Genomic DNA, 14,557 nt, shown 5'->3' on the forward strand with positions numbered 1-14,557 from the left:
GTGTAGGAAATCATCCAGCACTGATGGTAAGATCCTGTACTTGTTATTTCAGAGTAGCTAAGTTGAGCAACCTCATGCCCTCCCTTAAAAGAACCCTTTTGAACCTTGTGCATCACAGGCTTTGTCCTTAGAGTGGATGTTTTAACCCTTGGACAGAAAGACACAGAATTATAACAGTTACTGCACCTTCAGTGCTTACTTTCAACAAGTGTTAAGGGGACACTTAAAAAAAAAAGTGTAAAAGCCAAAGGTAGCCAGGCTCTTAAGGTAAAGCTTTATATCTCTACTGTGAAGTAAAGGAAACAATTTTCACAGAAGGGAAGACAGAAGAGGGCAAACGAAGGGGAATCCTTACTTGGTTTGGTAACATGCTGTCAGTATACAAAACAGGAGACAAGTATGAAAGGGGAGTTGATTTCAAGATTGCCAGTTAGATGTTAATGCCAAGCAGTCTATCCTGATTCTCATTTCAGAAGTGTAAATGACTGCATAGGCTGAGCAAGCCTCTGTTGCTGGGGAGAGCCTGACACAGCTGGAGGAGAGTTAGGTTGAAAAGGTCTTAGACTTGTGAAAGAGTCATGCTGGATTGACTGGATGACTCAGAGCTGCCTTGGTGCTACTTTGTCTACGAGTGTTTTTTGGTGTTGAAAGTGCTGGATAGTGGTGGTTACTCCATCTTTGACTTCTGACAGGTCAAGAGGATACTGAAACTATTCAGTAAAGTACAACTTCTAATATTACCCCAAAAAGTGAAGGGCTAAAGGCAAGGTGTAAAATGTGAAGAGATGTATTTTTTTTCTCAAGAAAAACATAAACAGTTGTGTTTCTTGAGAACTTCTAAATGGAGTAACTGGGAGGAATACAACATTGGGGAAGCAAGAACTGCACCATAATGAAATGGTTTCTTGTAGGAAATGAATTATTCTCTTTGTAAAAGCAGGAAATGTGTGAATTGTGCGTCCTGCCTTCTAACACCTTAGACTGATAACAAATTAACTGCTATGAATATATGTACAGCTTTGACATGCTGTAGCAAGCAGAAGTTGTATTATAGGCTGCGTGTTGAACAGCAGCCTTTATGCTGCTTTGTCTTTCACAGCATGCTGTTTTGCAAAAAGAAGGTTTCCTTTGAAATGTTCAAGGGCAACAGGCATGTCCTTTTAGGAGGAGCTAGTGACCTGAAGTAACTAGTGAATACATAAAAAGAATGAAGACCTGATCCATGGAGTAAATGATTACTTGATGATAGATGAGATTAAATAGCAGGTGTTGGCAAGGTGGCAAGGTTCTTTTCCATGTCAAAATGCTTTTATGATCAAAATGAGCATTAGCAAATCATAATTAAGGTCAAGAAGTAACTCCTGGACCACTGTACCCTGATCTTTGTGTCACATACAACTTGGCTTCAGTCTGCCCAGTCTGTTTGTGACAGTAGTGTCAACTCATCTGTGTGCTGTGCAGTGTGTGGATTTGTGCACAGCCTCTGTTCTGTTCCTTGGTGCCCCAGCCTGGAGGGTTCCTTAAAAAGGAGACTTGCCAGGAGATTCTGCCAGATGAAGAAACAGCCTGCAGGTCTCGTTAATTACTCTCATGGTATGAACCTGTTAAGCGCAATCATTTTCCCTGGTAGTTCATTGACCCCATATCGGTTACATGATCAGGCTTGGATTTGCCTTCTTACTAGGACTGGGCTGCAGGTCCTCAGGTTGTACAGCTTGCCCCTGGGATACTTCCAGGACAAAAGTGGACTTCATGTTGGATAGTAGATGAAGCTCAGAACTTTTGGACTAAAGTGCTACTTCCAGGGAGGCATTTGCATTGGACTAGGTAAAGAATATGTTGCTTCTCTTTGGTATTTTACTGTATTGGGGAGTTTATCTTTTAAACAAATACATATGTATCTATTTAAATATCTGATTTCTCAGTCACTATTAGATGCTTAGTTCACAGTAAGTGAGAAATGATAGGCAGCTTAAGGAAAGACTTGGAAATATCTATAAGCAGCTGAATGAAAACAGCATGGATATGGCTATCAGTAATTATCCTGAGTGTTTATGATCTACCCAAAACTATTGAGGTAGGATAATAAACAGATGTTGCATTTTTATTTTAGTGAGCAAAATAAATACGTGATAGCTTATTTCCAGTTCTGAATTGAATGTGGGACAAAGTTATGTTATGCTAGTCATATTACAAAAGCTCTCTAAGCTGGAATATCAAAAACTGTTAAATGGAATATAAATGCTCTGAAGAGCATTTTATGTGTACTTTATTGTGGCTGACAGACCAGTTTGTATTGTATGTCCATATACGCTTTCTCTGACATGGCATCCAAAGAAAACACAGCACAGCCAAATGGAAATGGTAGTTGACTTTGAGCTCAGTTGAATTAGTTCTACATGTAGCTCTTTTTAGGGCAGTGAGAAAAAGGTGGTGCATTGTGGTATAATTCACTTTTGTAAACAGTGTGAACATCAAAGAAACGTCTTTTTTTTATTAAGTGCTTTAGTTGAAACCATTTTTTTTCCAAATGTCAGTATGGACCAAACTGCTTGTCCTGTGTCATGTTTGAGTCTCTGCAGTTCTCATTATGTGCATGAAGTTCTGCAAAATGTAACTCACTGGATGAACTAGTAAGTTCTTAAATAAAAAATGTCAACAGCACACTCATCTGTAATCAGTTCCTAACGTTAGAGCCCACTGGACTTCATCCTTTCCTGTATTAAGAGGATGATGTTTCATAATTGAGGCGAGTGCATACTTTTTTGCTATAAAGTTTTAGTAATGTTATTGATTTATAAGGCATAAAATTTCTAAAATTAAGTAGCTTTCAAGCTGAAACAAACACGAAGCTAAAAGCAGTATGACTTCTAAGGCCCAGCCTCAGAATAGATGCATGAGCAGATATATAATGCTTTAGTTAACAGTTGGTGCCATTTCTCTTAGAAATTGTTCTTTAGGGTATTATAACTCAGCTGTTTTTAAACCCATCACTCTGGAACTTTGCCTACAAAATGTCAGCACAAGTGGAAATTTTATTTCTTTAACAAAATAAAGGGCTTGGAGGAGTTAGGCTTTCTAAAACTTTATGGCAGTAAAATAAATTTTGCTACTTCTGTGTTGCCGTAACAGGAACCATACTGTTCACCTTGTCCTGCCAGCAGGTAGAGACAGAAACCAAAACGGTTTAATTTGGAAACCACTCTGCATTCTAACTTGCCTTTTTTAGAAAACCAAAAAATAGAAGCCCAATGTCTAGGTGTAAATATACTCATGTCATTGTTGGGCTGTGCTTAGGGGAGAGGGCATTGTCTCTTGAGGATGGGTGGAGGGATGGTTGCTTTGAAAGAAAATTTCCAAAGTTGAAAGCAAGACTTTAGTACCAGCTTGTTAAATGAGTTTACTCTGGGTTGAGATAATCTTTTGTACAGATTGAGGAGGGAAGCACACGTTTCTGCAAAGGATCAGCAAACCTCTTAGCTGCTGTCTTGGAGTTCTTGAACATTCCCTGTTGGGTAATGCCAACCCACTCACCTTTTTTAATGTTTTCCTGAAGTTAAAGCTGTACACACATTCCAGACAATAGTATGCAATTGTTCTGTAGTTAGTATCTACTAAAATAGGGGGATTTCCTGCCTCTCTGCTTGTGACAGACAAGTGTTTCTGTTGGTACATTAGTTTTGCTTTTTATTTTTGGGGTTATTTTTTAAAGATTTAGGGAATGAAGTGTCTCACACATAATAGTTACTTCTAGGGCAGCAAATCACATCATAATAGGCTGTGCTTTCAGCTTGGATCTTTACAGAAGGAAGATTAGGTAATAGTTTACATAGAAAACATCTGTTTCTTAATGAAGATCTCACCCTATTTTTGTTCTTGGTTTGTTTTTTGTTTTTTGGTTTTTTTTAACATTTTCCCTCTAAGAAGCAAGAACTTTAGTCTTTAAAATACTTAAAAGTCTTTAAATCCTTGTCAGATATTAGAGTTACTGCGGTTTTAAGGTGCTCGCATTCTGGATCCTTTGTTAGCTTAAGTTAATAGCCTTAGATAAGTGTTGTGGGATGGAAGGACTGCTTTCTGTTGTCAGTGCAGTTTCCGAATCTCTGCACAATTTGTCTGGGTGAGAAGTTACTTTTTTTGGCTCCATTGTTTGTTTAGAACTTTTCCTTGTCTGAGGAAAAGATGTTGTTAAAATAATTAAGCCTAGCATGCATAAAAAGGGAACCTATCCACAAAATACAATTGCTTCGGTTTTATTTAAGTTCCGAGTCGCTTAAATTAGCGTTACACGGAACTTACTGTCTGTTACGAGGAGTCTTATCCGTGTTTTCCACCGAAGAACAACTCAGAGGGTTTCCAAGAACAGCAGCTCTCTACACTGCCCAGTTCTTTGCTTTACATAAAAGTGCATTTCATGTGTCTAATTGTTACATTATTATTATGATTTTCTTCCAGACCCATTAAAATTTTTATTGTGATACAAGTGTAATATGCACAGACCTTATATGTAAATTTATTAAGGGGTAATCCTTTTGCTTATTGTTTTCTTGAGAGTGCACTGAGTTCATCCTGCTGTTTTCAAGGGAAGTTCCTCAGTGTGACGCTGTGTGTTCTTGTAAATAAATTTATCTTGTGTTTTTGTAGAACTCAAGAAACTCTTTTGTATCTTGGTGCCAAAATCAGTGAAACTTGCTTCATTGGAACATGCAAACAGGAATTCAGTGCATTAACTACAAATTCAAGCACTTTCTTTTCTTTCCAGTCACAGCTCAGGAAGTGCCAACCAGCTTTCTGTGGATTTTGTCTTACTGCTAATCTTTTGCAAGAGTAGTATTCAAAAATTAGGCCTAGTTTGACTAGGAAGAAAGAGTGATTTAACACTTTCTAAGTGGTAATTTTCTGGAAAGTTTCCTCATTATGTGCACCTATGTTAAGGGGAGATGAGGATAAATTAGTAATGTAATGATCTGCGGATCACTGTCGGTATAACCTAACTTGTTTCAAATCCTGTGGCTGAATCTCTGGTCTGGTCATACAGATAGTGATGTAATTTGGAGCAGGGTGTGCAAATGCATTTGTCGTATCTTTATGTTCTTCAATCTCATGCAGCTCTTTTCAACAGCAATAATAAAACAACACTGCTGTGCAGAGTATAGATAGCTTGCATGTCTGTGCTGATCCTGGTAGTGTTTACAGTGATAGGTTAAATGAGGTGAATGTGCAATGTAGGTGTCATTTCCTATTTTAACATTGAAGCCTACTTAAGAAGTTAAAAATTTCATGGCCATCAGACTATCCTAATTTCATTCCAGTTTCAGAGGGCTTAAAAGTGGCTTATTTAGTAACTTTCCTTTCTCTTTTTACATTTTCAGTTTGTGGGCCAAACGTTGACATTCGCAACGATATCCATGAGCTGAAACGCCTGGAGAACTGTACGGTAATTGAGGGTTTCCTTCAAATTCTGCTCATCTCTAAAGCAGAGGATTACCGCAACTTCCGCTTCCCAAAGCTCACTGTCATAACTGACTATTTGCTGCTGTTCCGTGTGGCAGGCTTGGAAAGCCTCAGTGATCTCTTCCCCAACCTCACAGTCATTCGTGGGAGGAACCTCTTCTACAACTATGCCTTGGTCATCTTCGAAATGACAAATCTTAAAGAGATCGGGCTTCACAACTTGAGGAACATTACCCGCGGGGCCATACGGATTGAGAAGAACTCTGACCTATGTTACCTCTCCACAGTGGACTGGTCTCTCATCCTAGATGCAGTGTCCAATAACTACATCGTTGGGAATAAACCTCCAAAGGAATGTGGTGACTTGTGTCCAGGAACAATGGAAGAGAAGCCATTGTGTGAGAAGACATCTATTAACAATGAGTACAACTACCGCTGCTGGACCACCAACCACTGCCAGAAAAGTAAGATTTGAGTAGATGGTGTGTTTTTGTTACCTCTTTCTGAAGTAAAGGTAGAATTTTCATTTGAAGGTTTTAGTTTAAGCTCTCTAGCGACTTAAACATTTACTCTAGTTGTCTGTAGTCCATTGTAACAAGTTAATCAGTTACCACACAAACAAGTTCCTCCCCAACCAGTACAAGATAGTCTCTCCTGATTTTAAAAAGCCTAAACAAACAAAAAACAACAACAAAACCACACTAACTTCTTGGATTTCCTCCCCATGAAAAAGAAGCAAAGTAAGCATAGAACTAAAGCCATTGTAGTAGGTCTGAACTAATTTTGCCTCCCTTGAGAACCTTGGCAGGACATAGCTGTTGAATGCCATCTCCTTCTCCTTGCTGAAGTTACTTAATGTGCGTACCAGAGTCATCACAGTACAGAAGCTGTTAACTGGACTGACTTTGTTCTTTGCCCCCCTTGGTATGCGCCTTAAGAAATTGTTGTAATGGGAAATTATATATATATATAAGAACTGTTTTACTGACACCCCTTTTTACATTACAGTCTGTAGTGTCAAAGAGTCAATGGATATCTTGACTCTTGGTGAAATTTTCCTTGCTTGTTTTGTTCTTAGCTGGCATGACAGAGTTTGTGTCTTTTTGATAGGGAGTATTAGCAAAAACAAAACCTGATCTCTTCTCACTTTTTAAAAATAGAGTAAACAAACACATAGTTTACTCAGATAACATGATTACATGGCAGGCTTTTTGAGTTCATCCTGTAACTTTACGAAAGCTGAGCCCTGCAGCGCCAGAAGGGCTTAATTACAAGCAGTAGTCACTGGGAGAAACAGTTCCTAAATTCCACTTGACCAAAGCTGCTATCATGATAGGAAACACGGCACTGTGAGGGAAAAGAGGAACAGGGCTATATTCAGGTTACCTTTATTTGAGGATGCAGGGGTTTTTTCTGAAGTGTCTCATCAGTTGCTTGTGAAGCCCCTATGTTAAATTAGAACTGAAATTAAAGTACTTTGTAGGGCAGTTGCAGTCAACAGATGCCCAAAGTATCTCTGAAAAAGGCGTTTATAGGGTTATGCTTTTATCAGTACTTTCTTTTAAACAAAGAAAACACCTCACCCTGTTACTGGCAGACTAATTTGTCCAAACTGAGGCAAGTGAGCTACATTAATTCCTTACCCTGTGTTGCCATGAGTTGTTAGGTTTCTTCAGGCCAAATTTGTGTCTTCATTAAAAGCATGTAACTCTGTTGTCTATAGGGGGTGACCTAGGTGATTCCTGTGCAAGCTCATTGCCTTTAGTGGTTTGAATGGATGTGACTGGAGTGTGTTTAATGAGATAGAACAACTTACTTGCCTTCTGGTGTGTGCTCTGGCTCTTTGGAGTAGACAGAAGTCATGTGCAAGAAAAGCCTGTTGACTTCTAGGGGAATGTTGAAATAATTAGGATTCCAAAGACATGTGAGAAAAGATCTGTTTAAGTAAAATAAAGTCGTAGTTATACTGTGATGGCAGCACTTCTAAGGCAAGGATGTAGATAATGCTTTTCTTTCCCTATATCCTTTCATGGGAGATGGTGAAGAAGAAAGGAAGTATTGCAAAACAGCTTTTAAAGGGTTCTTAGGAACATTGCATTGTAGAAAAACAAGATAAGTTTAGAATATCTTAAGATTCAGAGCATATAAAGAAATAACCAAGTTCTAATCAATAAAAAGAGTGAGGAAGTTGGACCTATTTAATCTGTTTGTTGTGATAAGCCACTGACTGCGAGGAAGAAGACTTCAAATTTGCCAGCCATTCATCTGAAAAAAAAAAACCCCAATCCAAACCTCAATGTAAAAGTACTCCCATTCTGAAGGAAAATAAAGGAGGTATAAATGTGCAACCGTTCAAAAGGGAGCTTTTTGTCTCTCCTGCTAGATTGTTTGGACGCTTTCACAATGAACTCCTGATCTGGAGGGGACTCTTGTAGTAGAAAATTACACGAGACATGAAAAAGAATATAAGCAAGGACTTTTAACTTACTGAGTGTTTCAATCTGCATTTTCCTACCAGCAGAGAGATATGAGACCTATGTTATTTTCCAGGGAAAATTTTTGTACTGTAGTATCTAATTTAACCCTGACATTCTCCTTGTGCGTCACAGTAACGTTAAACTGAAAATGCTGTCTATCACTCAGGGTTCCTTTATGCCTCTTTATTTTCCTTTGCTCTGTATCTGTGGAGGAGTGTATATTAAATCACTTTTGTCCTTGTTTAGATTTTTACACTGAAAGATCTGAAGTTGATAGTTAAATACTGTGTGGGAACACTCAGTACTTTAAGTAGCCTGGCTTCTGTTTAGTTCTGCTGTTGAGTGGAAGTTGTGTTTTCCCTTCTTTTTCTTGCTCACAAACAAAGGAAGAACCCGGTGCTTCCTTCAATATAACTTGTGCAGGAACAGTGTTGAGGGAGGAGAGAGGGAAGGATATGCTGTGTGTGGCTTAATGTAATACATCAGTGTTTCTATAGTAGAACAAACTGTAAAGGAGCTGTAACTTAAATTTTTGGGGGTGTTTTCTAAAGTTCAGAGTGAAATATCAAGCTCTCTGATAGTTTTGTTGCCCTGGTTTCTGTGTAGTATACATTCCTTTACCTTTGAGTGCCCCAAGGCAGCAGCCTTACTAGTTTGCTCTCTTTGGAGCTGTGGCATGCTGTGTTGGATTTGGCATGCTGTCGTCTCTCTGAATTGCATCTATCTTTCTTTTGGCATGTCAAGTGCTAGCTGTGCTTCACTTGGGTTGCAGATCCACATGGAAGAATCCTTCAAGATAAAAGGAGAGTGCTGAAGTTGTTTGCATCAGCAGTTGTGCTTTGGGGCACAGGTAGAGATGGAAAAGATAAAATCTGAGAGTCCAGACATACAAACAGTATTCTGACCTTTTGGGATTTTTTTTTTTTCTGGCAATTGTGACTGCTGGAAACATTTATGGAAGCTGCCTGCATCTTGCTCAGTGATTGATGTGAAAACCAGAGAAACTGTTCCTGCTGTACCCCCTGAAAGACCAGTCTGTGATGACACACTTGCTTTGCGTGTCCATGGGTCTACTGTAAAGAAAACTTCCCTTGTTTTCTATATTCCTTTTGCCAGATGACTAAGTTTTGAGGTCTGCTGCCTTAGGCACTAGGCCTTTGTAAGCCTGCAGAAACCCAATGTAAATTACAACCTTGAAAACCTGCCTGTGAGTTTAGGATCCCTTGTCTGCCATATCTTTTGTGGTGTTTTTTGAACAAGTCTAACTAAGGCTTCACAAGACACTTCTGCTTTTACTGGGGCAGTAAGAAATGAAACAGGCAAACTGTTAATATGCTAAAGTAATAGCTAAACTAGTAGTGGTCTGTGTGGAAGATCTATGGTGTATAGGTGTCTTTTTTTTTTTTTTTCTTGAAGCTCATCTTATCTGCTGTCCATCCACCTCTCAGTTAAGTTGGGAGATGCCTTTTGTCAAGCATTAGCTGAAACGCTTCCTTTCCTGCTCAGATAACAGAAAGACTAGGGGTCTGGTTATGGGGAGGACAGACTATTAATACTAGCTCTGAAGGGGTAGTGGTTTCAAACTGTGGCTTCTGTGTGAGAGGAGGAGTCTGGATCCTCTGAGAGTGCAAATTTTAGTGCTGCACAAATGGTCTAGCCATTCAGATAAAAACAATGAAAGTATCTGAAGTGCATGAGGGATCTTTAAGCTTAGATTTGCCACTGACATAAAGAAAAGTAGGTGTGAATTGCTGTTGCAGAGAGAACATGGATTAGGGCTCTAAGCATTAAGCAATTGTTTCTAAAGAGGTGAATTTGACATGAAAAACAATAGCTCACGTAGACTGTGCTTCACAGTGCAACAGAACAAAACTTTCAGTTTCTGAAAGCGTGAAACTGAAGACCACAGAAAAGGCATGTAAGGATTTGAAGACTGATAAAGAAGCAGATGGTGGCTAAGCACAAAATGTTTTTAATGAAAATGTATCCTATTCTTTTTGAATTGGTTTGACAGTGGTCTGAAAAGATATGGTGTATGTGGAGAAAGAGGAACAGGAGGGAGAGAATGACAGTGAGTGGGAAGAGTGGTCCATATGTACCTTCTACTAAAATGTTTAAACATATGGAGACAGTAACATGATGTGTTCTCACAAATATTCGGAATCTGCTCCTGTTTGTTTACACAGAGCTCAAAAGATAATGCAGTTGAGTGGTATCGTTTGACATAGCTTCATTGACTTGTGCGGTACTTACCACTGTACGCCATCTGGGAATCTGCTCCCTGTTGATTCAGCAGAGTAGTGGTGAAAACTATGTGCTGGGATTCTTTTTTTTTTTTGCTTTATCCCTTCGTGCCTTCTTGTTTTCTTCTCCCCGAGGACTATTCACTGTATTCCCCTGTCCATTGGAAATATTGAGCATACGTGAACTATGTAGACATGAAGAGAGGAGAAGAAGCTGGGAGCCAGAGGTGCTGAATAAAATTGCACTCACTTTGCTTTAAAACATGTCTACAAGCTTTCTTATGTTATCTGTTTCACTTTTCTTTCTTTGGTGTCTTTTCCTTAAGCCCTGAAATAGAGTCAAAATTGTGTGTTATCACCAGAGGACAACATACTTTAAAAGGTTTACTCTTTGAGCAAGCAGATTTGATGTAGTGTGATAAGTGAAACTAGTCCGTGTAACGCCAATCCTACTTTTGTTCAGTTTAAAAAAAGTACTGTATAAACCTGCATGTATTTTCAAATAGGTTGTTGGTTCATGTTTATTTGCTGGAGAGTTTGCATACAAACCATGTGATCTGAGAGGAATAAACAGAAGGGTAGGAGGGGAAAAAAAATGCAGAAGATGCAGTTGGTGTCATTGAGTTAGAAAAATCTGGAGCACGTTAAAAAAATTGTTAGTGTTTTCTTTGTGAATGAAGTTTTTCCCTGACTTTCACTCCCCTCCTGAGAAGGCTGCTCTTCAGCCAGAGGTTTCCCAGCATTTTTATTATGGCTGTGAGAGCATATTTAATTAGTAAGCTGGAATGGCCACAGAGCAGTTTAGGCCAATCTGCAGTTAATTACTGTAGCAGTGGTTTATATTCTGAGAAAAGGGCTAAAATTAACCATATGTATACTTGCAGTTTTTCTTTGTTCTTTTGCAAAATGCTATAACCTGGAAGGATATTGTGAATATTGCAGCCTGTGCCACTGCCCAAAAAAAGTAAGTGCTAATGCTGAATACTCATCTTGTTTTGGCAGAAAGATGTGGAGTGTTTTTGAGAGGAATTAGAAATTTTGGAGTTTTGTATTCCAGTATTAAGACTTGATACAATTAAGTAGATCCATCAATGACACTTAGCCACGTGTTAAAAAAAACTCAACTTGTAGAAGTTCTGTATATTTTTTGGAATAAAGAAAAAACAAGTCAGAAGTGTTGTTAGGGTTTAAAATACTGTGTATCTTTTCTACTCTCAAGTGTACACACACACACAGTTTTCTCATTAGAAAACAATATATTTTATGATTGCTTCAATTTGATGGTTGTCAGCCCAAGAGGGGTGTTAATGTTCACCAGGTGATGTGTTGCCACATTCTAGTGACCATCCAAGCTATTCAAGAAGTTTATTTATTTCGGGACAGTTTCTTAAAATGGGAAAGGGGTTAATCCATGCGTTGAAGAGTGATACAGTAAATATTGCTGCTATTTCAGTGCAAGTATAATACCTCTTAAGTGATACTCAGGTGGTTGTGTATGCCCATTTATTATGAGTAATACAGGCATTATTTTGCACAGAGACCATTCTGATTTAAGATAAAGGAGGATGAACAGTTCTGAAGTTAACTCCTCAACAAACTTTCTCAAGCTATGAAGTGGAGTCAGTTTTTTGTGCCGTAAGTAAATTTGTCTTGTAGATGAGGAAGAGCATGCTGTGGTTGAAACCTGGCTGGACAGAAGCCTCTCCAGATCCACATTGTGCCTGTCTTTCACGGATTCATATTTTGGCTCACGAAGCTTTGAAATCCTGAGTAATCTTTATTGCTGCTGCAATGGGGGTTTACTTGAATTGTCATGTCAAGCAACTGCTTCGCTGTCAGAAAAAGAACTGCTATATTGGAGGTCATTTGTAGCAAACAGTCATTCCCTGCATTATGTTAATTCCCCAGTTTGATTTCTCTGATGCTTGGGGGTAAAGGGCGGGGATGAAAAACCATGCCAATACTTCTTAGGCAAAGACAGAAAAGCATCAATAGATTGTCACACGTACAGTGTGCAGTCTTTGAATGTGTAGTGCTGGAAAAGAAGTCATGGTCTAACCACTTGTTACATGGAAGTGACATGGAAGGAGACGGGAATCTGCTTTGTAGCCCAGGGCACCTGAGGCTGTGGAGCAGAGGGGGGTAGGAAGATGATGTCTACATCATAATCAGTGAGATTTTCTAAGGGGTTACTTATTTGTTTTTAACTTTTTTTTTTTTCTTTAGAAAGACTACTTAAAAACTTCACTAATGTTCTACAGGTACTTTGAAAGGTACTATATGTTAATGATGCTTCAGAAATGTGGTAATCTGGTGCTAAGTGAATTGGAAACAGAATGCTTTTGGTTTTACTTGCAGCAATTCTGCTCTTAGTGACTTAATACGATGTGTTTAGATAATTATCTTTTGTTTTATCTTCTTGTACAGCAGTACCGTGCTAAATCTACGAAGTTAAATATGCCTCTGAACTTGAATCAAATCTTTGATTAACATGTGTCACATGGACTTCCAGACTCCACTGATAGATATTGGACAAGTGCCTTGTTAGTGGAATAGACAGTTGTATTGGATAGTTGATTAAATGTAATGCAAGACTTTAATTTTGTGATGAATTTGCAAAACAACTGGGAACTGGGAATAGCTAGTAGCATTATAGACAAAATGTCAGGGAAATGTCAAGTGTAAAATCAGATGAAAGCTCTGTTTTTTCTGTGGTCTTGCAAATATAGCAGGGACGACAAGGCAAACTTAGCCTTGAATAACTTTTTCTGCAGTTCTTTCTCTGTGTCTCTCCTCCACTAAAGGAGTCTAATTTGTAGTGGATTGCTAGCTTTCCTGGGGATTTCTGTTTTGACAGTTAATGCTTGTGTGGATGTCTAATGAAGGGTGAACCTGAGCTGAAGAAGTTTAGGTGGGAGCCCTAAAAAGATCTATCCTCCACCTGGTTGTCTGTTTTCATGGAACATACAGTAATACATTTTTTGTGATGAGTGGTTTGCAATTGAATTTGGCTGAAATGGGCTGCAAGAGGTTTGGAGGTGGGCATGTGAGCAAACTCAGGGAACTCGCCAGCTTTGAATAGTAGGTGCCATTTCTCCCTTTTATCCTTCCCTCAACACACATGAATGTAGGAATGAGTTATCCTTAGTGCATTTTCATAAATTGTTTTCATATGGCAAACAAGTTTTTCAGTGTTAAACAGTGATGAAACGGCCTTTGTTTAGCTTTCCTTCCCACTAATAATGTGATTTCCTTCTCAAGTCTGTTTATGGCTCTGAGAATTAACTTGTAATAAAAAGATGCTTAGATAATAGTATGTTAATACAGATTGTTGAATTGCCTTTTTGTTCCAAGGTGAACTCAGCTTGGTTGGCTGTCTTTTCCTCCCCCTCCCTGACAAAGTTTTCAGTGCTTGGAATGGAATGTGCATGTGCTATCAGCCGAGCGCTAAAAATTATTTAGCAAGTAGTCTGCCCACCATAAAATGGTAAGAGTCTGAGGTGCTCATAACCTTGTTTTTTAAAGCTAGAAACTGTTTAGCATTCTCCCAAGTTTTCTTGTTTACTGTTCTTGCTGGGTAAAGTGAGCTTGTAGTTACCTGCCCAAAGCATAGTTCTGTGTGCCCATGCTAATTATTACATGCATTTCTGTAGCCCTTGACAATGTAGGCAAGAATGAATTCAGTGTATGGCTTGAGGATCTCTCCTGGAAAGGCTGATGTTTTTTGGAATTTGGTTGCTGATTTGCATGTTCAGAGGTATTCAAGAGGAAGCTCAAAAGTTCTTCTTGTTGCTAGTTAACGTTCAGCTTATGCTCATAGGTGGATCAAACTTGTAGTTTGTATACCAGTATGACCTTCCTGATGTGTTTTTTCCTTGTTGCAACAGATTGGGTTTATAGGCGCTTAACTGTTCCCTTCTTAATAAACAGTACTTTATAGCTGTTGAGACTCATGTCTTCCCAATATACTCATCATCCCTCCATTAAAAGCTTCTCTAACTCTCTACTAGCTTAATTCAATTGAGAAGTTTGTTTCTCTTACTTAGTTTTGTTGTTTGTGGGTTTTTTCTGGTTGATCTGTGAGGGATATATATGGAAAATTAAAGGTTATAGTTTTGGGAAATGATGCCATTTAGGAAACATGTTTGAAGCGTTGAGCGCGCAGAGAAAGTCTTTTATATCAATGCAGGCCTTGGGAGGAGGAGATGTTTTTCTATGTATAGAAACTTCCCGTATAGGATGGCAAGAAAAGGTTGCAGGGGGATTGCCTGTCTCTTTAAGTGGGTTTATAATTGGCTAGGAATTTTTGTCAGCTTAGTCACTGCAGCATTCAGCGGATGAGGGAAAAAAACCACAGGCCCCAACCGTTACAGGCCGTGGATA

General features: G+C 38.8%; 1 protein-coding gene across 2 annotated transcripts in view; it reads left to right on the forward strand.

The window, feature by feature from the left end:
- The window catches only part of IGF1R (insulin like growth factor 1 receptor), a 188,112-nt gene that overhangs the window by 26,671 nt on the left and 146,884 nt on the right, over nt 1-14,557 (forward strand). For both annotated transcript variants that reach the window (XM_061999120.1, XM_061999121.1), the window contains exon 2: nt 5,373-5,918. In XM_061999120.1, coding sequence (XP_061855104.1) covers nt 5,373-5,918 — 546 coding nt within the window. The remainder of the gene's footprint in view (nt 1-5,372; nt 5,919-14,557) is intronic.

Source organism: Colius striatus, chromosome 7, assembly GCF_028858725.1.
Source record: "Colius striatus isolate bColStr4 chromosome 7, bColStr4.1.hap1, whole genome shotgun sequence".
Taxonomy (NCBI): Eukaryota; Metazoa; Chordata; class Aves; order Coliiformes; family Coliidae; genus Colius; species Colius striatus.